Source organism: Pipistrellus kuhlii, unplaced genomic scaffold (genome assembly GCF_014108245.1).
Source record: "Pipistrellus kuhlii isolate mPipKuh1 unplaced genomic scaffold, mPipKuh1.p scaffold_m20_p_11, whole genome shotgun sequence".
NCBI classification, from domain to species: Eukaryota; Metazoa; Chordata; class Mammalia; order Chiroptera; family Vespertilionidae; genus Pipistrellus; species Pipistrellus kuhlii.
Genome location: NW_023425416.1, coordinates 26,371,828 through 26,399,581, shown reverse-complemented (window position 1 = coordinate 26,399,581; position 27,754 = coordinate 26,371,828). Strand labels below are relative to the sequence as shown.

At 44.1% G+C, this 27,754-nt stretch overlaps 1 protein-coding gene across 1 annotated transcript; it reads left to right on the top strand.

The window, feature by feature from the left end:
• IL20RB (interleukin 20 receptor subunit beta) lies at positions 1-27,637 on the top strand. Its single transcript, XM_036431360.2, is given in 9 exon segments — positions 1-118; positions 3,433-3,528; positions 9,041-9,167; positions 10,707-10,897; positions 14,801-14,925; positions 17,263-17,413; positions 20,402-20,544; positions 26,080-26,169; positions 26,171-27,637. Coding segments are annotated over 9 exon segments (1,191 nt in total). The 3' UTR covers positions 26,321-27,637.
• Positions 27,638-27,754: the final 117 nt, after the last annotated feature.

The window sequence follows — 27,754 nt, the reverse complement described above, 5'->3', positions numbered from 1 at the left end:
ATGACCAGAGGTCATGGCACAGATGTGGCCACTGACTCACAGTGCTGGAATCTGAAAGAGCATGCAACAAACATTCGTGACTATGGTGTAATAAAGAGACATGCAGCTAACATTTACTGTACACTTCCTTTGCCAGATCCTGTTCTAAGTGTACCATTTGTTTACTGGTGGTTCTCACAACAGCCCTGTGAATTAAGTACTATTATAACTGTCTCCAATTTATAGAAGAGGACACAGTAGCAGACTGTAAATGAGTTGCCTGAAAAAAAACACAACTAGTAAGTGTGGCAGAGCCTGGATGCCAACCCAGACAATGTGGCTCCAGAGCCCAGGATTTTAACTACTACGCTCCAATAGGTATCCCCTACTGGAAGTGTTTCTTCGTTTCTCCAGGGGCCAAACAGAAAGATGAGCAGCCTGACGCAAAGAGCCAGCCAGTCAGAGCAAATTACCCCTAATGTACTTATTGCTAATGTTATTGACATAAAACATGGTTAAAACAGCATTTATGAAGATCTCCTGTGTTCCTGGCATTGTGTTAATGTGCTTTGTCTGTATTCTCTAATTCCCTTAACTAATATGCAAGACATCGTCATCTCTGTTTAATAAATGAAAAAATGAGGCTCTTTGGGTTGCTTTCTTCCCCTTCACATTGAAAATGTACTGCTTATCCCAGCCATTCCTCACCCTACAATGGTTTAGCTTCTGATTCAAGTCTCCACTTGAAACATGGAGATTACAAATGATCATCCAGGGGACATTTTTCAATGATTAACTCCGTGACTCACTGTTCTGCACTCCTGCTTGATGACCACTCCATCTTTCATCATGTCCAGGGCCAGTTTGTTCCAGGACTGTCTGCCTCTCTGACCTATTTTTACCCACATCCCCCCCATATGTTTATATTTCTTTTTTCTTAATGCCAGTCCTAAAATGTGGGTCTTCTCCAAAAGCACATCCACATGCTTCCTTAATTACATACTCTCCTTGAATGTTTCACCACTTCCTGATCTCAGCTACCACTGAAATGCTAAAGGTAGAGGAGATGGTGCCAGACACCTATAAACTTGAGGCAAAGATTCTTTACATACTGGAGCGTCCCTCCTCCCCTCCCCCCTCCCCAACAGCACCCCCCCTCCCTTCCCCGCCTGTATCAAGTTGAACACATGCAACCTTTTTCTGTACCCTCCCAGCACTGCCTGTCCTGGCCCCACCCCATCCTCCTCCTCCTTTTCATTTTTTCTGGTTGAGATGCTGCCATCCACCCAGTTACTCAAACCTAGAACCTGAAAGTCTTGTTTGCCTCTTCCTCCACCCTTCCAATTTATTTAATATTTAGGAGCTGTCAATTCTACCTCCATCTTTTGGATTAGCTTACTTCTCTCTACCAACAAGGGGAAATCTAATAGAAGCCAATAACATAGCTCCCTCCAGTCTGACCCCTTCTACTGTCTTATCTTTCCTAGTCATACACTTTTTAAAGCTCTAATGCAGGAAATGACATGAGCTTTTAACCCCTTCTTTGACCTTCATTGCTCTCCAAACTTCATTGCTCTCTAAGGATAAACTCTAAGCTCAATAAGGCATCCAAAGCTCTCTGGCAGCCTGTCTCGTTCTGCCTTTGGACCCCATGTCTTGCCACTCCAACCTCCAGTTGCACCAAACTTCTTGTTTCCTAAACACATCAGGCCTGGCTAATTGTTTTCAGCATTTAATAGCCCCCAAGTCACCTTCTCCATGGAGCCTTCTCTGATCTCCCAGGCTGGGTTAGATGTTTCTCCTTAATGCTCCCTTTTTCCCTTGTGAATATTTCTGTCACTTTTTTCAATGCCAATTTATTATCCCCATGTTTATTTTCTTCACTAGTTGGGAAGTTCTTAGTTGAGGGCAGGAACTATTGAATTTAGGAATTTCAGGATTAAGCGCATAGTAGGCCCTTAGTAAATGTTTGTTGAATGAATAAATTATTCATTTCTCAAGGGGATATTGCAAATCAGTTCTTAAACTGGAACCACCATCTGTTGTACTCCAAAGCTCACGTTCTTGGCACATATAAGGTGTTTAGTGTCCTTTAAAATCTGGCATTTTAGGGAGCCAAATCCTGAAATAAGGTTTTCTTCCAATATTTAAAATTGTTTTTCATTTTTCAATAACACATTCATATGGTTCAGCAATCAAATAGTATAAAAATATATAGCACCCAAAACAATTGAAAGCAGGGTCCCGAAGAGATATTTGAACATTCATGTTCATAGCAGCCTTGGTCACAACAGCTAAATCATGGAAACAACCCGACTGTTCATTGATGGATGTGTAGATGAGCAAAGAGTGGTATATACATCAGTGAAATATTATTTAGCCTAAAAAAGGAAGGAAAGTCTGCAAAGTGCTACAACATGGCTAAACATTTAGGACATGCTAAGTGAAATAAGTGGGTCACAGAAGACAAATACTGTATAATTCCACTTCTATGAGGTACTTAGTATAGTCAAGTTCATAGCAACAAAAAGAATGGTGGCTGCCAGGAGCAGAGGGAAGGAGAGAATGGGGAGTTATTGTTTAATGGCTATAGAGTTTGTTTTACAAGCTAAAGGGAGCTGTGAGGGTGAATGGTGCTGATGGTTGCACAACAATGTGAATGCATTTAATACCATTGACCTGTATGTTTAAAAATGTTCAGATGGTAAATTTTATGTTATGTGTATTTTACCACAATAAAAAAATTTAAAGCCCAAAACAAATACAAAAAAAAGATACTTTGCAGAGTCTCTTCCCATTTTTCTCCATCTTCCCAGTCCCCACTTCCTCTGCTCCAAGGTAATCAATCTTGTTAGTTTTTGTATTTCCTTCCAGGTTTTCTTTTAAAAAATGTGAGTGAATATGAAACTATATTCTTCTTCACTTCTGACTTTTTAAAAGGTATTAAAACATTTTTTTTTTCCCTTCAAAACGTCTCTACTTTTTTTCTGAAGTGGATATGTATTAGCAAAAAGAATGAATCAATACCCAGCTTGATTGCTTGAATAAACTCAAGATGAAGACGTGGAAGAGAACAACTAATTGATGAGAGGGTAAAATCATCCTGCCTGCTCACTCCAATGGGGTTTCTAGGGACATCCAGGGTCTCCCAGGACAGAACCTATTGTCCAGGTATCTTCCCCAGGCAGGTTCTCAGGCTCCCAGAGTTACTTTTTCTCTGGAACTCTGCAAGCCACTCCCCCTGATGCAATCAATATCTGGGTTTGGGCTGAAAGGAGGGTGCTCTTCAGCCCGCCCCTTCTGAGCTGTCTGGGCCGGCTCCACTTTCCGGAACGATTCTGGCGGCACAACATCTGAGACCTCAGCTCCAACATCTGATTTCTGAAGCAAGGATGGCTGGGGTGGACAGGATGTCGCATTGTGAAAGGAAACAATGATCCAGGTCAAACTGAGTCTGCCAAACACGGTCCCTCACGAAGATTCTAGAAGAAATCCCGGCAAGTCTTATCATGTGGCTTTTCTACACCTTGATTCCATGTTTGCTCATAGGTAAGTATGAATTAGAATACAGCTAATAGACTAGGAATTGAATGTAGATTAAGAAGGTAAAAGATACTTTCCCAGGGTTTGGGTTGCATTATATACATATAACATCTTAAGTCTGTTTTTAATAAGGTTGCTCATCTCCTAAGCCTCCATCCCCATATCCTAAAGAAAAGAAAAATCCTGCATTCTGTTTGGAAATCTCTCTCTTAATGTCCACAGGATAATCTAGAAAGATAAAGATCAAAACAAATAGTCTTAAGGTTAGCAGAGCTCCATGCATTTTATTATTTATCTCATTATCTGGTTTTAAAAGCATGGTTATCTCAGTCTTTATGTGTACCTCAGAGATGTTAACTGTAGGGACAAAAAATAGAATAAAGATTCTAACAAAATACATATGAATAAAAAGACACAATTTTCAACCTTAATAATGAGTACAAAACTTGTTAAAATTGGATCTGTCCTGGTCACTGCAGAAAAGGTAGCAGGTAGGTACTCCATAGCATTAAAAAAAAAAAAAAAAAAAAAAAAAAAAATTGGTTTGAGGCACTTTCACTTCCAGTAACATTACATAATTTTCTCTGCTCCACTCCTGCATACTTGTAGCTACATGCTTTATTATTCCAAAATCACAGCTCTGTAGTCTTTGATGTTTAATCATGTCAAGTTGCATTTAAGAAAAATGTCTAATTTTAATACTCCAACGTACTGGGCACTGTGTAGCATCAGGGGGAACCTTTCGTATTTTTTGTCTTTTTCATTTTCATTATTTTAACACTGAGAAGTAATTATTCTACTTAGTTTAAACCAGGCAACAAATCAGTGCTGAGGTGATTTGCAAATGTTTAGAACTGGTTTAGACATCAAGTTTATGGTGTCCCTTCTTAGTTCAAAAACCTTCAAAGTTCCTAATTGCTCAGCACATAGTGTTCAAATCTGCTGTTTGTCTTATGATCCAGCATATTCATGCCCTGATCCTATTGCTCACATCTCCTTGAAAACAAATATGGACCACAAGGTGGCTGCTGTCTTCATAGTTGGCGTATCAATCCTCATTTCCTCCCCCTACTCTTTACTGGTGTAGTTTTCCACCTAATACCATCTCTATTTCCTTTCCCCATCCTGATCCCATTCTCCTAGCATCATTCCAAATGGCTCCCTCTTCCTACAGACTCCTCCTAAATTTCTCTCTCCTTTGACCTGACCTCTTTTACTCTGCTTTGGTGTGTTCTGTTTTCTGCATTGATCTGAGGACAGGGCCTGGGCATCTTTCCTTGTGTCCCCAGTCTGTAGCGTAGGCTAAGTGTATTGACTGATTGGTTAGTTAGTAGATTGTTTGATTAGCTGGTGGGACAAACCGGTTGTCATGGAAACATTCCTCCACAAGCCCAAAAGAGAAGATGAGGAGGCCAAAGGAGAAGGGGAAAGACCAGGTTTAATATGCATACGAATTCCCTGGGAACTCTTGTTAAAATGCAAATTCTGGTTCAATTGGATATAGGGGGCAGCCTCAGAGCCTGCCTTTCTAATAAACTCCTGGGGAATGTGATGCTGCTGATCTTACGACTGTACCTTAAAAGCATGAAGTAATCTACTACTTTTCTGGGCATGAATTTGTTTGTGTACTTTTTGAAGCTGGGATGTGATGCCAGCAGCCAGTTTAGCAGCCAAGTTCTAGGTCAGTCTTGCTCTCTTCTTTTTCTGGTGGTATACAAAGTAATTCTCTTGAAATAATTCAATATATTTGAGGGATAAATTTTAGGGCATAGTGTCAGTTCATAGAGCCAATACCCCTGCAGAGCAAGGGCCATGCAGTGGACAGAATAATGGTCCCCGAAAGATGTCCCCACTAGTCCCTTGGAAAATAAAAGGTTGTGATTAATGTTATGGGAACTTGAGATTGGGAGATTATCATGGATAATCAAGGTGGGCCCACATTATTTACATGAACCCTTAAAAACTGAGAACTGCCTGATGGTTTGAGCATTGACCTATGAATCAGGAGGTCACATTTCGATTCTGCTCAGGGCACATGCCTCAGTTGTGGGCTTGATCCTAATCAGGGGCATGCAAAAGGCAGCCAATCAGTGATTCTCTCTCATCATCCATGTTTCTATCCCTCTCTCCTTCCTCTCTGAAATCAATAAAAATATGTTTTAAAAGATGATGTCCGAGAACCTTTCCTAGCTGCAGTGACACAGAGAGATGGGAGGACAGAAGAAGAGGCAGGAGAAATTTGAAGTATGAAATAAAATCAACCAGCTAATGTTGTTTTTGAAGATTGAGGAAGGAGCCATGAGCAAGGAATGCAGGTGGCCACTAGAAACTGAGGATGGCAAGGAAACAGGAGGCAGATTCTTTGCTAGAGTGTCCAGAAGGAACACAGTTCTATCAATACCTTGATTTTAGCCCAGTGAGACCAGTGTCAGACTTCTCACCTATAGAAATGTAAGCTAATAAATGTGTTGTTTTAATATGTTAAATTTGTAGCAATTTGTTACAACAGCCATAGAAAATGAGAGAGAGAGAGAGAGAGAGAGAGAGAGAGAGAGAGAGAGAGAGAGAGAGAGAGAGAGAGAGAGAGAGAGAGATTAGCGTTGTGAATGCAGCACTATGGGAAAGGTGTTGCTTAGCTGGTTTTGCGTGAGCAAATCAAAGTTTCTGAGCACCAGAATCTTAACAGGTCACAGCCACCCAGTTCAAGTCCATTGGAAATAGAGCGTCCATTCAGTGGACCTTCTTGAGGTACCTACTAGAATGAGAATAATACAATTCTCTGTAGTAATAAAACCACAAACATTCACAAGGAATAAAAATATTATACAGGGGGTTTTAGGATTGTTCTCTTGCTCTGGTGAGAACCCTCATTCAGTGTGGCTGAGGAAATTTAGATTTTTCACACTCTTCACTGTGGCCAATGTGTTTTTCCTGTCTCTGCTTCAAAGTTTCTTTTTCCCCTTGAGTATATTTTTTTATTTTTGCATTTGACCATTTACATTCGGTAGTCTTCATTAACTGGTTTCTTCAAAGATTTGACTTCAATAGATATTGGTCCTTGCTGATTGATGACATTTCACATTAATGAGAATGCTTTACGGATAACAGTTTTCTCTTTCTCCCTTGAGTTCCCAAGTCCTCAATCAGTCTTCTCTAACAATTAAAGGGCATTTTAAAACCTTTTGTAGGTGGAAAGAGTCACTTTGAACTTGGAGTCTAAGCTGAAATATGGTTCCTTGTACTTCATTTCCTTTTTAGTGTTCTAGCAATGCCATGACACTTTCTACATTGCCTTTTAAATGTCTCCTGGAATCAGTAGTTCATGGGCATTACAGTTTTTCCATCTCACACCCCATGTGTGTGTGCTGCAAACATGAGCAAAACAATGAAATTGGCAATACTCTTTACAGATAGTATAAGGATATTGAAGATGTTGTCTGTAGGACTCAGAAAGAAACAGCAGTTTTCATTTTACCTCAGGGATGATAATCCCCTGTTGTTCTTAACTTGAAGAGATTTATCTCTGTATCATTGAATTTTATAAATGCTTTTTATGTGTCAATTAACATGACTATGATTTTTCTTCTTTAGCTTGTTGATATGGTGGATTATATTAATTGATTTTCAAATGTTGAACCAGTCTTGCATACCTGGAATAAATCTCACTTGGTCACAGTATCTAATCCTTTTTTTTAATTCTTGTATTTAGGTTGCTAATATTTTGTTGACAACTTTTGCATCTAAATGCATGAGATATATTGGTCTGTAGTTTTTTGTGTGATTTTTAAAATATATACTACTATCTTTGTCTGATTTTGTTATCAGGGTAGTACTGATAAATATTATCCTAATACCAAAATAAATTGGAAAGTGTTCTTTCCTCTTTTACTTCATGGAAGAGATTGTTTAAAATTAGTGTTAATTTAAAAACATATCTGGTATTGTTTTCCAGTGAAACCATCTGGCCCTAGAGATTTCAATTTCAGAGCTATTAAATTATGAACTGTAGCCTTACATTCCCCACATAGCTGACTAGAAAAATGTTTTGTTACTTTACCAGAGGAAGGATGTCAGAAAGGATCAAGCCCCGCCCACCCGTGCCACCTCACTGCAGCTGGCCCTTTTCTTTTCACCCCCTGGGTTTAGGGTGGGAGGACAGGAAGCCTCCCTTGTGGATAACCCAGGTGTTTCCTCACGGGGCAGGCCATGGAAGCTGAGGGTGGGTTGGAGGTACATCAGCAGGGTCCTACATTACAAAAGAAGCAGGGAAACCAGGCAGGGTGTCCCTAGCAACCCTCATCCCCTCGTGGTCATGAGGCTTGGTAACAACAGGTGCCAATCTCGAGACAGACACCGAGATGAAAAGTCCTGTGCAAGGGCCCTAGGCCCTACCGGGTTCTCGATGTTATCACTGCAACTGTCACAGCAAGGGGAGGCAGGTGTTAGCATTAAAAGAAGAACGTTTGAAACTGGGAAGAGAAGGACCACAGCAGAGAAGCCACACTGCACCCTGGATTCACACAGGATGTGCCCTAGGGCTGCCCAAAGTTGTTATGAGTGCATGTTCAGTGTCATAGGCCTTGTTTCATTCTGTGTGCAAACTGTATGCATTCTTGGGCACACCACACATACCTATGCAAGCAGATGCTTGTGTCCCAGGCTGGCTCAGAAGTCTGCAGTCTGCCTGAGGTGGAGTCTCAGAGCTGGCTTGGTTCTTTTTTTTAAAAATATATTTTTATTGATTTTGTACAAAGAGGAAGGGAGAGAGATAGAGAGTTAGAAACATCGATGAGTGAGAGTCATCGATCAGCTGCCTCTTGCACACCCCCCACTGGGAATATACCTGCAACCAAGGTACATGCCCTTGACCGGAATCGAACCTGGGACCTTTCAGTCCCCAAGCCGACGCTCTATCCATTGAGCCAAACCGGTTTCGGCTGGCTTGGTTCTTATCTGGATTGAACTCCCTCTACAGCAGACCAGCCTGCACTTTCCAGGTGGGAGCTGATGCTTAATTCAGCTTTTTGGGGGAGGCATAAGCATGTCCCTTGGATGGCAGTAGCAGGAGAGGGAGGTGCTGAGGAGCTGGCTGGAGCCTGCATGGGTTTCCCATGTAGGGATGGAGGGCTCAGATTTATTTGCCTCGCTGAGAGTCACATGGCAAGTGATAGAGTCAAGGCCTGCATCTAGGTCAATCTGGCATAAAAGTTGTAAACAATGTACCTTAATTTTGCCACTTGTATAGTGGAAAAACTAATAGTCCTTACCTCCCAGTATGGTCATGAGGATTAAATACGATAATCATGTAATAATCTAGCACATTGTCTAAGTAGAATAAGGTAAGTGCTCAATCATATTAGCCATCGTGACTATTAATTTAGCTTTTATACACGTATGATGAAATTAAAGGTGTTTCTGGTTCATAGACATATGAAGTCTCATTAGGAACTAATTTAAAGCTGTGGCATTCTCCCAATATGAGCCCACCTGTCAGCATGTCTGTCTGCCTTGGTTCTAGATGAAGTTGTGCTTCTGCCTGCCCCTCAGAACCTCTCTATACAGTCAACCAACATGAAGCATCTCTTGACATGGAGCCCAGTGATCATGGGTGAAGAAACAATCCACTATTCTGTTGAGTACCAGGGGTGAGTTTTTTTTGAAATGAGTGTGTGTGTGTGTGTGTGTGTATGTGTGTGTGTGTGTTTCTTAGTTGTTCTCCCTTGGACAATAGTTGATTGCTGGAGGCACAGCCTTTATTCCAGAGCCCAAGGAAGCTTTGTGAGCCCAGAGATAGATTATCTCCAGTGACCTGCTGCCTCTGTGTGCACAGGCATTGGGAGAGTTGAAGAAACAAGGGGAATTGTTCTGTGGGTTTGATAATGAACTGTCTGGAAACCCAAAAGTGTATAAACACATTCTGGTAGAGCTTTTTTTCGATGGTGAGTCAACTGTCTAACGCTTTAGAAAATCTTGAGTTTGACTCTGACTTCAGCTGGAGGGGTCTCTGGAGAGTCAGATCCTTTGGGGGTGGGGAGATCTCAGTTTTCCTGTCTATGAGCCAAAAGAAATTGTGATCCTAAAGGTCAGTTGCCCAGGGGCCAAGCAGGCTCTGCTCCTCTGCAAGTGTTCAGGCCCTTGGAGCTACTGAGGAGTGACAGGGACACAGAGGTGCTCAATATATTTCATTAACAATAAATACTGGTCAGGGTACAGTTGGCCAGGTTTCTGGATATAGGGAGCCTGCATGTAAAGGAGACAGCAAGTAAAAAGGTAAAGGAAACAAATACCTAAGTCTGCACTGTCCAGTGTGGTAGCCACTAGACACAGAGAGCTGTTTAAATTAAATGACAATGTCTGTTTCCAAGACACACTAGTCACATTTCAAATTCCTAATAGTCACATATTGAATGACACCAATATAGAACCTTTCCATCATCACAGAAAGTTCTACGGGGCAGCACTGCTCCAGGGAATTTCAGATAGCAATCAGTGCTGGGAGGAAGCTAAAAGGCTGATGCAAAAGACAGTCAACTCTGCGGCTCCTTTTCATTGGGTGGTCAGGGAAGGCCTGTCTGGGGAGTGATATTTAAGTCTATTTCTGAAGAATAAGAGGAGCCAGCCAATGTGAACAGCAGAGACAGAGCATTTGGGACACAGCAAACAGCTGCTTAGAGGTCCTAAGGTTAAAAGAGCTCAGCAAGGAGGCCAGTGTAGAGGAGAGAGCATGTGTAGGGGTGAAGTGGGAGAGAGGCCAGAGGGTCTTGGAAGCCATGGGAAAGAGTTTGGATTCCATTCCAAGTGTTTTGGAAGCCATTAAGGGTAGAAATATCATGATTTGCTGAGTGATGAATGGTTTGAAGAAAAGTGGGAGTGGAAGCTGGAAAATCAGGAGACCATAGCAAGGCAAAGGATGACAGTGGCTGTGATTGGGGTGGTGACCCTTGGAGATGGAGAGACCTGGACACATTGGGATTTTTGCCTATGTTTCCTTTGTCTGGTCATAAAAGGAGTAAGGAAGAATGGTTTTGGTTGGTCAGGGAGGAGGGTGAAGGAACTAGAGTTTGGAGCAAATGCTTATTTTGCTGACCCATGAAAAGCAGGTGAATGAGGCAGTTACTTGCAACCATCGTTGAGCCTGGGTGGGAGAAGCCGGTGTGACACTGTGCCTTCCTCTCTTTGGCTAGAGAGTATGAGAGCCTGTTCATGAGCCACATCTGGATCCCCAGCAGCAGGTGCTCACCTACCACAGTTCCTGAATGTGACATCACCGATGACATCACTGCCACCGTGCCATATAACCTCCGTGTCAGGGCCATCCTAAGCTCACACACTTCAGCCTGGAGCATCCTGAAGCCACCCTTTAATCGAAACTCAAGTAAGATACTTCTCTCTTTACTCCCCCACTGCAACCAGCCTTCCCCTTCAGAAACCATGTTCTCTGAGTTTTTCAGGATTTTTTTTTTAGCATCAAATTAGTCTTGCAAAGCCGGAGTACTATGAACACAAACAACTTAACTGGTTCATTAAAAAATATGCCAACTGCTCCCACATGCCCTCTTTTTTTATTTTGAAAGAGGCTTTGGAAGTCATTCTCTATCTCTGTCAGGGTCTGCAGGTGTTGGGAACACTGATATTGCAAAGCTGGAAGGAGAGCTAGCTGCTCTAGAAGTGGGGAGATGGGGTTAGGATTGCTTCTTTCCACGCTGACAGTGCCTCAATAAATCATCTAGTGATTCCCATCTGGTGCCTCATTAACCCTATATTGCCTGTGTGAGCAGCTTTTCCTTGCACAATAGGATCTATATATTTAGCAGAGCCACCAGAAATAGTTGCCCTTCTATGGTCACTGGGAAATAATAACTTTTCTGTAGCAACAGTACTTGGCAAATGATTGAGAAAGAAGTAAGGGGAGAATATAGATAGGTGGCCAAATATGACAGAGCACAAACAATAGCCAATGTGTAAGCGGGTGTGTGTGTTTAGAAATAGCAAGAGCAAGGACTGCATAGCCAGTGGTAAGGAAGCAGCTGGTCACACGGTGAAGGATTTTGACATAAAGTTGACCAAATCAGTAGAGGGAAATCATGGGGGGAAAAAGATGTCTAGGCCATGTTTGTCTCACAGTTACTGGCTGCTGTGTGAAAGGGAATTGGAGTAGGACAAGCATGCAGGGCAGGGCAAGAGTCAGGAGGGGATGGTAACACTTGAGCTGAGCCAAGTTGGATCCTGATCCCAGGAGTGGGGAAAGGGATGGGGGAAAGAGGACAAATTTGAGACATGGCTGAGTTAGGACAGCTTGGGGACTAATCATTGGAAGAGACAACAATGGTGTCCAGTTCCAAATGGGGTTGGTGAGAATGTCATCCAAGTCAGAGAACCCAGGAGGGAAAACAACTCTTGAGAAATAGGTGATACTTCTGGCTTTGGGCTCTTTGTGATAGAGATTCCCACAAGATATCATACCAAGATATCTGATTGGCAGCTGGAAATCGGGCTCTGGGGCTGTGACAGGTTAAGGACAGACACATAGCACAACATTAATAGCTCATGTCTTGGGAGCAGATGCAATTGTCCAGGGATATGATTTGAGGACAAAGACAACTCAGAACAGGATTCTGGGAAACCTCAGACTTTAAAAAGAAGGTGAAGGGAGAGCATCAGTAGGTAGCTGGGCAGGTAGAGGGTCATGGATGGGAGAACAGAAGAACTGCTGATTGGCTTGAAGGAGGCCCCTAACTGGGTCCTTGAGAAAGTGGCTTTATAGTATGGTGTGGGTGTGGTTAGGCTGCTGGGTGGAGGATTGAGTGGAGGTAGGAAGGAGCAAGGCAGATCCTCCTCTGAGACAGGTCAGGCAATAATGTGTCCTGCTTGGAGCTGCAGGAGAGGCAGGGAAAGGCCTTTGTGAACTCTGTTTTATTGATATGGCAGATGCTGTGAGTGAGGACAAAGGAAGTTAAGAACAACATGGACAGTAGTGGATGAGTCAAAGGTTCCTGGGGAGTGTATGAGATTGGGGAGAAGTCAGGAGGGTTTAGAAGGTGGGGATGGTGGTGGGGGGAGCCCAAGCTGGCTGAGAAGGTGAAGATTGATTTGAAGGGGAAATAGCCTTCTAGAGTCAAATAAATGTGGATCAAGTCCCATCTCAACCATTGATAGTTGGGTCCCTCCCTGCCTCCTCATCTATAAGAAGGGCAACAGTTTGCCTCAAAGCATAGTTGAGGGAACTATACAAAATGAAATACTAATTGCAGTGCTGTCCTGTTATAGTACTCAGCTATTGTTAAGTATTATTATTGTCTTGGACATGCCCCACTTGAGAGCTGTAGAGTAGAGGAAGGAAAAGGTGGGGGCAGGAGTGGAACCATGGGAATATGTTCTCAATAGGAATTCTGATGCAGAATGTGAGCTCTTCTGCCCAGGCACTAGGAGGATATAGTGGAAGCAATGGGACCCCAGTGCCAGGCCCCGGGAGAGGCTGGGGGACACTGGAGGGTGGAGCAGCTTTGCCTCTATTCACAGTGCCCTGGTATCACCCAAACCACCTCCCTCTGGCTCCTGGGAGCAAGGGGCTCCAGCAGAGACCACTGCTGGGGGCTGGCAGCTGTTGTTGGAAATGAAGGCATGGGCCAGAGGGAGATAAAGAAGTAGCTATAAAACTATGTGGATGGGGGTTTTTGCAGTAACATTGCTTGAGAAGAGCATTACAAACAGGAAAAAGTTTTGCTGCAGGAGGAGGAGGAGGAACAGGAGTCTGTGTAGCTGCACCAGAAGGTGGAAGATGTGATCCTGTGTGACCCCTGGGCAGGTGGAGTTAGCTACAGAGCTGGCATGAAATTGTGGCACTTAAGGGCATTAAGTCTGTTATTTTGTCTCTGCAAAATGCCACTCTGACTTCTTCCCAAACATATGAAAAGTCTTGTTTTTAAGGCTGCCCTGACCAAAATCTCCTACCCTTACAGGGAAGCCTTTTTGAGAGCAGAGGTTCTTAATCACAAGGGAACTTTAGAACCACTTATGTCTGGGGCCCATCCCCAGAGTCTGATTTAGATAATCTATGTGCATCCTGTTCACTGGGAGTTTAACGTTTTCCCCAGGTGATTCTCATGCACAGCCAGAGTTGAGATCCACGAGTACAGGGTACCTGGAAAAGACACAGCCTCAAATTCTGGCTGCTAACTGTGTGACTTTGGGCAAGTCATTTAACATCTCTGAGGCTCAATTACGTCATCTGTAGAACCGAAGCAGTGTTTACTTTCTTAAGTTCGCTGGATGGATTAGATGAGTTTGTAGAGTGCACAGGACAAAGGTTCCTGCTCCAACACTGTCAAAATATTCTCTGAACTGAAATGAGAATTTTTCTAATTCTATTCTCAATAAGGATGGAAATCAGGGAATTTTAATCATGCTTGACCTAAAACTGAAGTAGTCAAACATCTCTCATCCTCCTGGGGGTGTTTTAGAGGTAGTACTGGTGGTGCTGAGTGCTCATCTGAAGCCTCTGAACTGGGTATGCTTTGCATAGTTGGTCCCTGACTTCCCAAGTCCTTCTGTCCCCTATCCGGGCAGTTTTTCAAATGCCAGGAAATGCTTTGCTCTCTGAAAACTCCCTGCAGGAAATGACTTTCTTTTGAGTGTCCACTGACCTTAGTGCAGGGGGATTTAGCTCAGATTATGCTCTATTTCTCAAGCTGAGGCCAACAATCAGTGTGCCCTTCTGTTCCCGCAGAGTCTGGATCTGAGAGGCAAGTATGGCTCCATCATCACTAGCCAGGGACAAGAGACTGCCTGGTAGGCCCTTCTGTTCTCAGTCTGCTGATGGGAAAATATCCATGGGGACTGCTGGCCAATCTGTTTGGGATCCAGCAATTTCTAGAGTTGGTTATTGGAATTTGTAAAACCCTCTGGTTTTCCGGCATCCTCCATTAAGGATATGAGATAAAGAATACTTGGGCTGAGGACAGAATGGCCAACCCATTCACAGGCTGCTGATTTGCTGATGTTTGAAATATCAAACATATCACTGATCCATGGGAATTGTAGTAATCTTCGTCAGTTTTAAAAACGTGCTCATAATTCAAAAACCATTTACTCAGCACCTGCTGAGTACAGGAGGATATTGGTTAGACATGCTTCTGCATGCTGTGAAGTTACAGCCAACCCCTTCCCATCCCAGGAGCCTAGCATGTTTCTACCAATGACTGGTCATGGTTTCCCAGAACAGAAATCAGTGCTGTCCGGGACTGGTTTTGATTCTTTTCTTTTCTTTTCTTACCAACAGCCATTCTAACCCCACCTGGAATGGAGGTCACCAAGGATGGCTTCCACCTGGTGGTTAAGCTGGAAGACCTGGGACCCCTGTTTGAGTTCCTCGTGGCCTACTGGAGGAGGGAGCCTGGTGTTAAGGTAAGACTTCTGGCCTTGACCTTTTGAGTCAGACTTTGGAGAAGGCATCACAGACCTCTGAGAGGTGGTTGAGAAAAGCTGGCCCTGCAAGTGCTCATTGTATGGGGTGGCCAGGCTGAGTGAAGCGTGGGAAAGAAGAAGAGATGGGAGTAGGCTGACAATCCCAATAGCCTCCTCCTCAAAAAACTGCATTGGTTCCAACCCAGGCCTTGGCTCCATCCCAGGCCTTGGGAGCTTTCTCAGGCCTGTTTTACTGAAGTATGAGGGCTGCCTCCTTGTTACAAACTCTAACATAGTTGAATTCACAGTACTTTCTCAATATATTTTCTCCCCTCGCGTCCCCCTCATCAGCTTGTCTTCTCAGCCATTCTCCCTGGCATGTTTAGATACTGCAGAACAGGGAGTTCCAGATCAGCCAGAAGATTTAAAAAATGCATGAGGCTAGCACAAGCCTCTTGCGGGTGTGTATCTGGGCAGGGTGCAGAAGTCAGGGCAGAGTGCCAGGACCCGGCTCCTGGATAACCCTGCCTAATTATGAGCCAGTGGGTCACACAGGATGCCTAAATGGGGTGCTGCCCCTCCCTGTGGGACGGCTGCTGCAGGCTGGGTTGGGTGGAAGGTCAGCTCTCCCAGAGGGAATGGTCAAACAGCAGCAGCCACAGCAGCAGAAGGGGTTGAACTTGAGACGGAACTAGAGGACAGTCAGACCTGTGGAAGTTTTGTCCAAGCTGTTAGGGTGACACGGCCCACAGCAGTCAGCACAGACAAATGTAGACTTTAGCATAAGGATTATTATGGTGCAATAAGGGGTTCTGATAGAATCTATGAACAGAGCTGGCCCAGAGCTGGGTGGCAGCACAGCCTCCCTTACCCAAGGACCCTTGCCTGTGGAGTCCCTGCTTCCCTCTGGTGGGTCCTCTCTATTGCACTCTTTCTGTGGCCTTCTCTCCAGCTTACTCCCAGGCCCTGATTCCTTGTCAGTCCTTCCTACACATTCCTGTGGCTGTGCCTCACCATCCCTCAAGGCCTCTCAGGCCTAATCCCTCCCCATCACTGTATCCTCTCCCCTCGGTCCCTGTTTCTATCTCCAATTATTCTCAAGACCAATTCCCAAGAGTGGAAATCTGATTGGTTCTGCTTATCTTATCAGGCCAAGCTTAGGAGTCGCAGGTTGCTGCCTGGCCTTTGATGGAGGATCCTTCTTAGACTAAGGGTACCTCTGACCACATAACAGTGTTTGGGGAAGAAGGGCATATGCCTCTGTGTCCACTCAACAGGGACTATAGTTTGGATAGTTTCCCCTGGAAGGTATGGGTAGGTAGAATGGGCATTGACAATGGTTGGACATTGCATTGCCAGCCAAGCAGATGGAGTGGGGGAAAGGGGACAGATCAGGGCCTGGTCAGGAGGGCACACGCAGCTCCTCCCTCAGATTCTTTGGATGGAGCCTCTTTCCATCCATAGTAACTGGAAGGGCCATGCTAGAGAGGGTTATGTACCCTGAGTCATCTAAGCACGGTCCAAACAAGCCTCCACAGGATCAGACATGGAGCACAGGCCACAAGGGGTGGGTAGAGGTGAAAGGATGTATAGGTGAATTAACAGATGGGTGGATGGGTGGATGTGTGAGGAGGCACAGCCCATTGGTTCCATTGCTTCTGCGCACTTATCCCCCCAACTCAGTCCTATAGTATTTCCGACTTCCACTTCTCTGTCCACGTTATCCTGTTGGAGAGATCTTCCCCAACCATTCTTTTTGGTGCCTCCTTATCACTCTACCTTCTTGCCCTGCTTCATTTTTTCTTCTTCTTCTTATTACCACCTGATAAATAGTACACATTGTCTGTCTTTTCCCACGTAAGCTCCAGGACAGCAGGGACTTTGTTTTGTTCAATGCTATGTTCCAGTGCCTCCAATAGTGTTTGGTCCAATAGTGTTTGGTACATATTCCATGTATAATAATAAACAGATATGTATGAATGAATGAATGAATGAATGATGGAACATTCTGTGTGCAGCTTGGAAAGGAGATAGCTGCAGCTTTCCTTCCCTGGCTCTTCTCTCTCTTTCTTGTCTTGCTTTCCTCAGTGTGTAACTGGTTTTTGGTCTCCTAAAGCCGTGGTCGGTAAACTGCGGCTCGCGAACCACATGTGGCTCTTTGGCTTCTTGAGTGTGGCTCTTCCACAAAATACCACAGCCTAGGCAAGTCTATTTTGAAGAAGTGGCGTTAAAACAAGTTTAAGTTTAAAAATTTTGGCTCTTAAAAGAAATTTCAATTGTTGTGCTGTTGATATTTAGCTCTGTTGACTAATGAGTTTGCCGACCACTGTCCTAAAGGAACATGTGAAAATAGTGAAGAGCAGCGGCATTCCAGTGCACCTGGAAACCATGGAGCCAGTGGCTGTGTACTGTGTGAAGGCCCAGACGTTCGTGAGGGCCATCGAGAGGCACAGCGCCTTCAGCCAGGCAGAATGTGTCAAGATGCAAGGTAAGGATAGTCTGTTTGTTCCCTGGGGTCCTGCACAGGTGACAGCCCCCCTCCCTGCCCCCTGGAGGATGCTCGGCTGCCTACTGGGTTTCTTTGGTTCTCAGTCTCCCGTGGCCTCACTGACCTGCTTTCTGAGGCTGGATGGGTTCCTATGGTAAAGGTGTGCTTCACTCCAATTCCCCTATAGGCGAGAGTCCAGTCTGGGGCTGGGTGGTGGTCCCTTGAGCCACTGTCTGGAACTTTCTTTCCCCTGAAAGGTCCCTAGGCATGAGGCCATATATTGCAAGGCTGATTACTGCTGAATCAGAGGCGGGTGACAGGAGAGGCAGTCAGGGCTGAGAGTCAGTCCTCTGAGGAGACAGCTCATCACAGCCGCTTTCAGCTAGGAGGGGCCTATGGAAAGTCTATAGACTCCATGTTTGACATACATTTTTTCCCTTGACATTTTTTTATGGTCTAAAACCGCTCAATGTTTAAAAACCCATTGAAAAGAAACAAAACCCCACATCCCACAATTCTACCACTAAAACACCACTCGTGATATATTTGTATATAACTTTTTAGTCTTTTAAAAGTATTTTGCACATTTAGTTTAAAAAAATATAAGATACACATGGAGGCTCCCCTTCCTACCTTTCCTTTTAGCACAAATGGTAGTATACTCTATTTGTTATTCTGAATCTTGTCTTTTCCACTTTATATATCTTACAGATTTTCTATATCTACACAGAACTGTATATCTTTCTTTATGGCTATGTAGTATTTCATTTTGTGTATATATAACTAATTTAACCAGCTCCATAATGAATGGCATTTCATTTCTCCCCACCCCCTGTAATATTTTGCTATTGCTGGCAATGCTTTAACTAGTTACCTTGTACATAGATCATCTTACTGGTAGACTGGATTTTAACTGCTGCTCCCAAATTGCCCTCCAGAAGGGTGTCGTCCTTCCATCATTGCCCACATGTGGACACATGTTGGATCACACATAGGTTTTGTGCCTGCTTTTTCACAAATATTCATCATGTTTCCCAAATGGATTTTTTCTGATTGTCATTTTATACTACTTTTTAAAACCATGTAAGTCAAGCTTGTTAAAAATTGAAACAACACAGAAGTATATAAAGTAAGAGGTACCGGTACATGTTTTCCACTGAGAATGTTTATTTTGGCAAGTTTAGCATTTAATCTGCAAGTTACTGCATGATACCGGTACTCACAGGCGCTAATGGCACAATTGTACTTACTGTTCAGTTTCTTGCTTCTTTGCTGTAGTGTATTGTGAACATCTTTTCATGTCAGTACACATGTTTCTTCCTCATTTGCAAAGAAGACGCAGAATAAGCCAATATATACGTGCCAAAATATATGTACTTATTCCTCTGATGATAGGTATATTCTGTGCTTTCAATCTTTGCCACTACAAATCATGCTGTAGTGAACAAGCTTGTATATGTCCTAATGCTCATTTAAAAAATATTTTTATTGATTTCAGAGAGGAAGAGAGAGAGGGAGAGAGAAATAGAAACATCATTGATGAGGAGGAATCATTAATTGGCTGCCTCCTGCTCACCCTCTACTGAGGATCAAGCCTGCAACCCGGGCATGTGCACTTGACTGGAATCGAACCCGGGACACTTCAGTCTGCAGGCCAGTGCTTTATCCACTGAGACAAATCAGCTAAGGCTATTCTCATTTTAATAGAGGAATTCCTAACCTACCATGCTAATGTCCCATAATAAATTAAATAATATCCTACTTAGATATCTAAGTCATTTCTAGGTCTTAGGTCATTTCGATTTGCTTTTGAAGATGATGATTTTGAGTGGTTGATTGATTCACTCAGTGACTATTTATTGAGCACTGACAATGTGCCACTTGCTGGTCTAGTCCCTGGGGTACAGCAGGGATATCCCTACCTTCTAGTTAGAGAGATGGCTACAGACAAGTAAACAAATGAGATAGCTTCCCTTGTGAGCAATGAAGAAAATGCACAGAGCATGCCTGGAAGTGGTGGGCAGAGGGAGACTGGTTATGAGGCTGATGCTGTAATCCAGATGTTGCTGTGAACTGCTTTCTGCATATCATTGTTTCCTTTCTTGGGATCATGGTTTTGGAATGTACTCAGAGGAGTGGATGAAAGGGTGTGAACATGTGTGTATCTCTTGATGTACACTGCCAAAATGTTTTCCAAACGCACTGAAACAAAGTCCAGTGCCCCTAGCCACACATGTGAGGCCACCAGCTTCTCTGCAGCCTCTGTGGCTGTGCCGCCTTTCCCACTGCAGGTGAGCAGTGCAGCCTAGAGGGGCTACATGAGTTGCCTCCAGTTACATGATGGGAAAATTACACATGCCCCCTTCTGCATCTTCAGATCTCCCACTTGGTCCTTTCTTACCCATTTACTTAGTTAGGATGCATGCAGGCTTCGAAGCCAGCCCTACCTATGTGACCTGGGATAAGTCACTTAACTATAGTAGGGGCTTGATGTATCCTAGTTATCATGTGACTGTTTTCTGAACCCAGTATTTTCCTCCCAAAGATGAATCAATGCCAAGAGCAAATTGCGAAACACTTCACCACCTACTGCCTAGTTCCTTTCTGTGCTGTTCTTTTTCAGCACCCCCCAACCCCCTCCTCCTGCCGGCAGCCTGGCACTCTGCCTGTCCTCCTGGTCATGGCCCCAAGGTCCTGTACATGCTAGCACAGCCAGCGGTTTAACAGTTGATTCTCCTCTCTTTTCCCAAGAAAATGATTTTAATCTTCCCTGGGGCTTTCTGGAAACCAAGCCTCGATCTGAATTCTAGAAAAATGGTTTTAGTGGTGGTAATTTCAGTCACTAGGGCATACAAGCCATCTCAGGATGTTGGCATCTGCTATCTTGGCCATGTGCAGAGCCAGCTCCAGGAATGTGAGGGAGGCCCCAGATGGGAGATGTCAGCCTCACTGTGTATCCTAAGCCTGTTCCTGTCATTGCGTTTCCAGGAGAGACCCTCCCCCTGGCGCTCGCCCTGTTTGCATTTGTTGGCTTCATGCTGATCCTTGTGGTTGTGCCGCTCTCCATCTGGAAGATGGGCCGGCTGCTCCGATACTCCTGTTGCCCCGGTGTGGTGCTCCCCGACACTTTGGTAAGTGTTCTGTTTTCCTCTCAGCACGACACTGACCAGATGTAGTTTGGGCTGTAGTTTGGGCACGGGCACACGTTTCCTGGTTGACAAGAATTGGCGCCAAGAAGGCAGAAGAGCATGCACAGGACTTCACTTCTAATCAGAGGGGCTAGAGAATCCTCCCTTCTCCGGGGAGTGGGGACCCTCCTCAGTCAGGCCACTCCTGCTGGCCCCCAGGACCTGGCATGGCCCAGCGAGCAGGGGTGTATGTAGCACAGCTATGGTGCTCGGCAGCTCAGGAGTCACGCACAGCCTAATCCTTCCAGACTGGTCTGCTGAGGGTTCTTGGCCCTTTCCCATGATTCTAACAGCAGCTGCATCCAGTAACTTGTTCCAACACAACATACTCAGTTCACCTGCCAAGAGCCTTGTTGGTTCTCAGGGTGAAGTGCGTGGGTGTGAGTGTGGGAGGCCTAGATTGTGCTTTGCTTTGGCTGCGGGCCAGGAACAATCTGGACCTGCCCCAAAGGTTAGGATCTCCATCTGTTTTCTCAGCTCCTTGCCAGCCCAGGATTCTTATCTCGCTCCTGGCCCACAGGTCTGAGGCTCTCCAGGGTGGGTAGTCCTGTGTGCCCATGCCAGGATTGGGAGAAGCAAAAGCAGTCCTCCAGCAGCCTCCTTCCCCCAACCCACTACCCGCAACTCCCATGTTCCATCTGGCTGGCTCCTGGGCCCATCCGCCAGACCTCAACACGCAAAGCAACACAGAGCCAAAACAAAACAGCAAAATCAAACCCATCCTATCACCTCAGAGAGTTCTTCTCACAGCTCTCTCCTGGGAGGAGGGTTAGCAGCCAGCTCCTCAGAGGCAACTGGAGCTGGAACTGCCTTCCAGCTACACATTCCTGTAGTTCTGCTCTGGCAGGAGTCACTTTTGTGACAGCTGCATGGCCCTGAGAGGGAGGGCCGTACACTCCCCATGCAGGAGGAACGGTTCTCCTGATGCAGTCTTCAGGACACCCCTCCACCCTGCTACCTGAAGCCGTTCTTCTCTCTCCAGCACTTCCAGGCAGGTATCTCTTTAGCGGAGATTAGCACAGGGTTAAGCACAAGGCACTGTTCTAAGGCTTCACATATAGAGTATTGACTCCTTTCATTTCCCCCTTTTCATAAAGCTTAGCAGTGTGCTTTTCACCAGGCCCCCTCCAGCCCAGTCTGAATGGTTTGCTAAATGGTTTACTGCGAACCATGAAGGTAAAGGCAATGTGGTTTATCAAACACGGGAGGCAGGGCAGGCCTCAATCCCTTCAGGAAGAACTTGGGGGCGGGGGGAGGTTGGGAAAGGGGGAGGGGAGGAGGGGGTAGTTTGGGGGGAGCTCGGCTCACGGCTTCCTGGAGTGTAAAAGGATGTGTATTCTGCAGTGGTTGGTGTAGTGTTTTATAAATATCAATTGGGTCAAAATGTTGGATGATACTGTTCACACTTTTGTATAGTTCTATTAGTAATTGAGAGAGATACACAAAATCTTTATGAGTGTGGTAGTGTCTGTTTGTCCTTTTATTGTCAGTTTTTCCTTTATGTATTTTGAAGCTCTGTTTTAGGAGCTTGGATATTTATGGTTGATATATCTTCTTGAGTAATTGGGCCTTTTATCATCATGAAATGCCCCTCTTTTTCTCTGGCAATACTCATTATTTTGTTATCAATATAGCCTTTACTTTGGATTATTGTTTGTATGTTTTATCTTCTTTTCAGATTCTACTTTAGACTTATCTCTGTTCTCACATATAAAGTGTGTCTCTAATAGTAGCATATAGTTAGCCTTTCAAAAAACACACACACAAAAAAACACCAAAACATCCCAACAAGCTCTGCCATTTAATTGGAATGTTTAGTCCATTAACACTTAACCCTGGTCCTCTCACTTTCTGACTTTTGTGTTTGCACCCATTACCTGTTTTCTGGTTCTTCAAGCCAGTAGGACTGTCATTGTTCATGGCACCAAGAGAGACCTGCCCTCAGACAAGGAACTTTTAAAAAAAGGGAAACTCGCCCAGTGACATTCTCTTCTTCCAAGTGTCAACTTACGGTTGCTCTCCAGTGACTCGGGAAGCTGGTTTTCTATTTTGATCAGTTTTTGAAGGTGTTGTCTGAAGGAGGTTGGCTTGCTTGGTGCTCCTCTGGCATAAGTAGAAGTGGTTCCAGCAGTAAAAGCGGCGAGCCTGAACCAATCCAAAATGATGAAAATGGAAGGGGAGTGTTAATGGCTCGGGGAGGCCCAGTAGCTCTTCTTCCCCAGACGTGGCGAACAGTTCAGCCTTTCTCAGTTGGATTCCATCAAGCAGTCACCCTTTATGGTTTTCCTTTTCACTCTTGCCCATGCTTACCCTCTACTCTCAGGCCATTCCATTTCTAACTCCCTCTCTCACTACTCCTCTTCTGGCCCTACATTCATGAGCCCAGCAGTATCCTCCGTAGGATCAGGGGCACTAGAATCCTTCCAGGACCCAGTGTCTTGTTAGTGAGCATGGAGTAAAGGGTCAGGGGAAGAACCATGTAAAGGGCCAGTTCCTTATAGAATTTCAGATGCACATGAAGAGCCCTCAAATGACAAGAAGTCCTAATAATCCTAATGCATTGTGAGCCACACCCTACAAATAGCTTTTGGAGAAACCCAAATAATGTAGATAAAACCAGAGGCAAGGACAGTCTATGAGAGTATGACCACTTTCACCCATCAGAGGTAGATATCACTGCCTTGGACTAACTTTTGCTTCTCTGTTCTCCTTATCATCCTTTCTACATCATTTCAGTGTCTGTTCCTGCATGCATTCTGTTCCACGAGACTTTTCATTTTTACTGTTTCTTCCTAGGGTTTTTTAAGTGGAAAATTTATCTGAGTATATGCATTTCCTATAGTGCTGTGTGAGAAGTAGGTCACTAGCATCCATTAAATCCCAAACAGATTCTGGAGCTGTCCATCACCACCGCCATCTCCCTACCTCTCAGCCTAGACTTTGGTATAGTCTAGCTGCACTTCAACATTTGCATTAGTTATAGATAATCTTCCAAACTATTAAAAAAAGCAACTTCCAGCCATCTTTGCAAAATCCACACATCTTTCCAATTAAACCATGGAAAATTACCAAGTGGAAATCCTCTTTAAAGAGCCCTATTGAGAAAAAGAATGAAACTTAAAAAAAAGAAGAAGAAAAAAGCCCTTTTGAGTTTGTGAGTGTTTGTTTATCTGTTTGGACTAAATATTTCATGTCCACATCTTAATTTTATAGCTGGTGATGATTGCACTCTGAAATATACCATTAAGAATGTCTTTGCATTCTAGTTGATATCACCAAGTAACATTTTGAAGCAAGAAACACATATGCAAGGAAAATTATATTAAGACTTCTAAGTATATATTCCATATCTAAAAATATAATTTCTTTTCCTTGTCTTTCATCCATAATTGCTTCATGAATATGGAGACTTTGGTGCCAAAGTGAGAATGACTCACTTTATTCTCTCTTCTTGCTGTCGCATTCCACAGTAATGTGGCCTCCTAAAGATGGCCCCAAGTTAGTCATTCTTCAATAGACCATCCCAAGTATGACTTTGTGTGCTTCATAGAAAATAGAGTTTCTGAGATCAGATGCCTCTGGGACTAAGATAGGTACCAAAAACAAACAAACAAACAAACAAATAAATAAATAAATATAAAATAAAATAGTGTGCGGTGCAATGACTGTAATTCAATAGGATCAGATGGTGGGGACCATGGCAAACACGTTCCGACTAAACAGGACAGCTGCTCCTCAGTGCCAGCAGGTTGCTGCCAAGAGGGAATGCACATGAGCCAGTGTTACAAGATCTTCAAGTTTTAAGTGAGAAACAAACGAAGAAACAAAAATCTAGACTTTAATGAGAAATCTTCTGATTTTTAAACTTTGAAAATGAATTCAAACTGATGTCAGCTGAACCTTGTTTGAAAGTTTGTTCTAACCTGTGGGACAACAGTTTTGCATCTTCTGAAATTCTGGGGTTGGTTGTGCTGTTTTACTTTAATGTTCTAGAACTATACTCTCCAGTACAGTAGCCACTCGCCATATGTGACTGTTGAGCACTTGAAATGTGGCTTGTCTTAAGTGAGATGTGCTGTAAATATATACTGAGTGGACAGATTATTATGATCTCTGAATGCATAATAAACTGGCCACTCAGTGTGTGTGTGTGTGTGTGTGTATATCTTAGAGGCCCATGCATGAATTTGTGCATGGGTGGGGTCCAGCCAGCCTGGCCAGGGAGACGACATGGGTAGTTGGCCGGCTTGCCTGCTGGTCGAACTCCTGGTCAAGGGGACAATTTGTATATTAGCCTTTTATTATATATAATATACACTAAGTGGACAGATTATTATGTGTTCAGAGATCATAATAATCTGGCCACTCAGTATAAAACACAATTGGATTTTGAAGAGCCATTAAAAAAAGAATATGAAATATTTTATTGATATTTTTATATTAGTTACATGTTGAAATGATATTTATTTTAAATAAAAAATATTATTACTTTTAACTTTTAACTTTCTTTTTACTTTTTAAAAGTGTGCTACTAGAGAATTTTAAATTTCATTTGTAGCTCACATTATATTCCTATTGGACAGTGCTGCTCCAGAATTTAAAACATAATCAAGTATAACACTGCAGATCTAGGTAGCCAGAGTCCTGAGAATCTAACTGGGCCAGCAGCTGGGAACTGGTGGTGGGCTCCACATAGGCAGCCCTGCTCAGGGAGCCCCGTGTGGGCCTTGTCCTTTCCCAGGATCTGCCCGAAACACTAAGAGTGAGATCCCCTGAAGCTACCTCTTTACAGACAAGGATCAAGGCCTACTGACTGTCTCCTGGGGATGGAGGTGGAGGAAACCACTGCGCCTGCTTATCTGTGCTCACAGGCCTCTCTTCGGAGTGATGAAGGGAAGGGCCGAGGGAGATAGCTGCAGAGGGACCTTGTGAACTAGGTGGAGGTGAGCAGGATAGCAATGGCTGGGGAGTGTCCCTCTGAAAAGTTGATACCTGCATTTTTACAACTGGTTTTGATTATGTGTTGGGGTCCCTGGGAGAACATGAAATATGAGTAGGAAATGGACTTGTGTTTCAGGAGTGCCATCTCTGGACTGGGCACTCTGCTAGGTGCTGTATGTAGAGCATCTCAGACCAGGTCGTTATTTTCAGAGCTCTCTGGTAGAATAAAATTAGACAACTATTTATTTATTTATTTATTTATTTATTTGCCAGAATTACATTCTGGGCTTTTATAAGGCAGGGTCCCAGAGAGAGGAGCACTGATGAAGCTGGATCCCAGCAGATCTGCTGCTCAGTGGACTGGGAGACATCTCTGTAAATGCTGGAAGGCCCTGATCTAGGAGTTAGAATTGTTTTGGGGCCTTTTTCTATTTAAAAGTTAATTAACCAAATAATTGGGATCTTTGTGATAATATTCCAACTACTATGTTAGTACTACTCTTCATCTAATAAATATTAATGGGAATTACTTTTCAGAAAATCACCAATTCACCGCAGAAGTTAATCAGCTGCAGGAGGGAAGAGGTGGAAGCCTGTGCCACGACCGTGCTGCCTTCTGAGGAACTCTTCAGGACCTGATGCAGGAGGCTTGGGGAAGGGCCCAGATGAAGCTAAGAAACCTGATCTGCATGACACAGGGGCAAAGGCTGTGCTTCTGTGTTTTTGTTTTTCTCCGAGGACAAGAGAAGTAGGAAAAGCCTTCTGTGTCTATTTTTAGAAGCAACTGTCAGAGGCAGAGTGTGGTTTGACAGACAAAGCACTGAGTGGGGGCAGATGTGCCTGCAGAATTGGATCTATCTGCCATCCACTAGCTGAATGACCCTTGGGAAAGTGACTTGGTCTCTCCGGCTCTCAGTTTTCTCATCTATGGAATGGATGGATTAACTATACCACTGTTGTACCATATATACATATATCCAGCACTGGCAGAGCTATAGGGAAATTGGTGACGCTGTACATTGCAATTGGTTCGGCTCTTCTGAAGAGCAGTATGTAAAAGTATAACAGGCGTGATCAGAGACTCGATACACCAAGTGGGTTTGGAGATCCCACTTTCCTAGAGGAAACCTTGAAAAGGAAAGGAAGGATGGGTACAATGGTGTCCATTTAAACCAATGCCTGTGCAGAGGTGAAAGGTTCAGCCTGCCCTACAGTGAAACTGGGACGTGCAGGAATGCTGTGAGTCCATGAAATACTATACACGGTAAATAGTGTATGCACACTGAGGACAGCAGCTAACATGTATGTGTATGATGAGATGACAATGCAGAAGGACGTCAGTGAGTGTGATATTTGCTATGTTCCTTTTTTCCCATAGAGTAAAGTATAGAACTAAAAGTAGAAAAGGGTTAGCTTGGGTAATCATTTTGGTTTCTTTCTTCTAAAAAAGTGATATTTAGGGTTTCTAATTACATCAAGGACTTTACGTCCAGAGAGACCACTGAGGTCAGGAGGTAGAGAGGTCAGGGATGGGGCAGGAGAAGAATAAGGGTCACATGAGAACTCCAACTGAGGCAGCTGGCCAAAGCCTCTCCTGGTCAGGGTGTGCTTGGGTCTTCCTGGAGGCCTCCCTCCACAGGAAATCCCTTTGGGGATCTTTTTCCCTTAAGAGGCCCGTTTCCTTCACTAGGAGAGGAAAAAAGGATCAGAGAACGGATGGAGAGGGGAAGTTTGTTTTTAGCAAAGTGATTGATGGGCAAGGCCTGTGCCTCTCCCTTCTTAGCCCCCACCCCTAACAGCTCTGGAGCTTCTGAGTGGTTTGTCTCCATGCCCACTTCCTGGTCCCCTTCCAGCCAGCCCATTGGGGACCATCTAACTGCCTCAAACCAGGTGTTTCCCCTGCAAGATAGAGGCCAACAACCCTCTCTCCACTGGTGGGGTTTCAAGTGATCAAAGGATGGGATCTTTCCCTTTGTACTATTTTGTATGCTTTTGTGTTGTTTGACTCTTTCGTGAAGAGTGTTTGTAGATTTTATATTTGGCTTACACTGGAGACATACTTTCAGTTTGCAAAAATAAAAACTATTCTACTTCACTGATCACCCCATCCCTTCTTCCCTCTTCCCAGCCTCTCCACTCTGGCCACTGTCCCTCTGGACCTGCCCAAGTCCAGAGCCCAGAAATGACCCATGACTTCCCTTTGCTCGGGTCT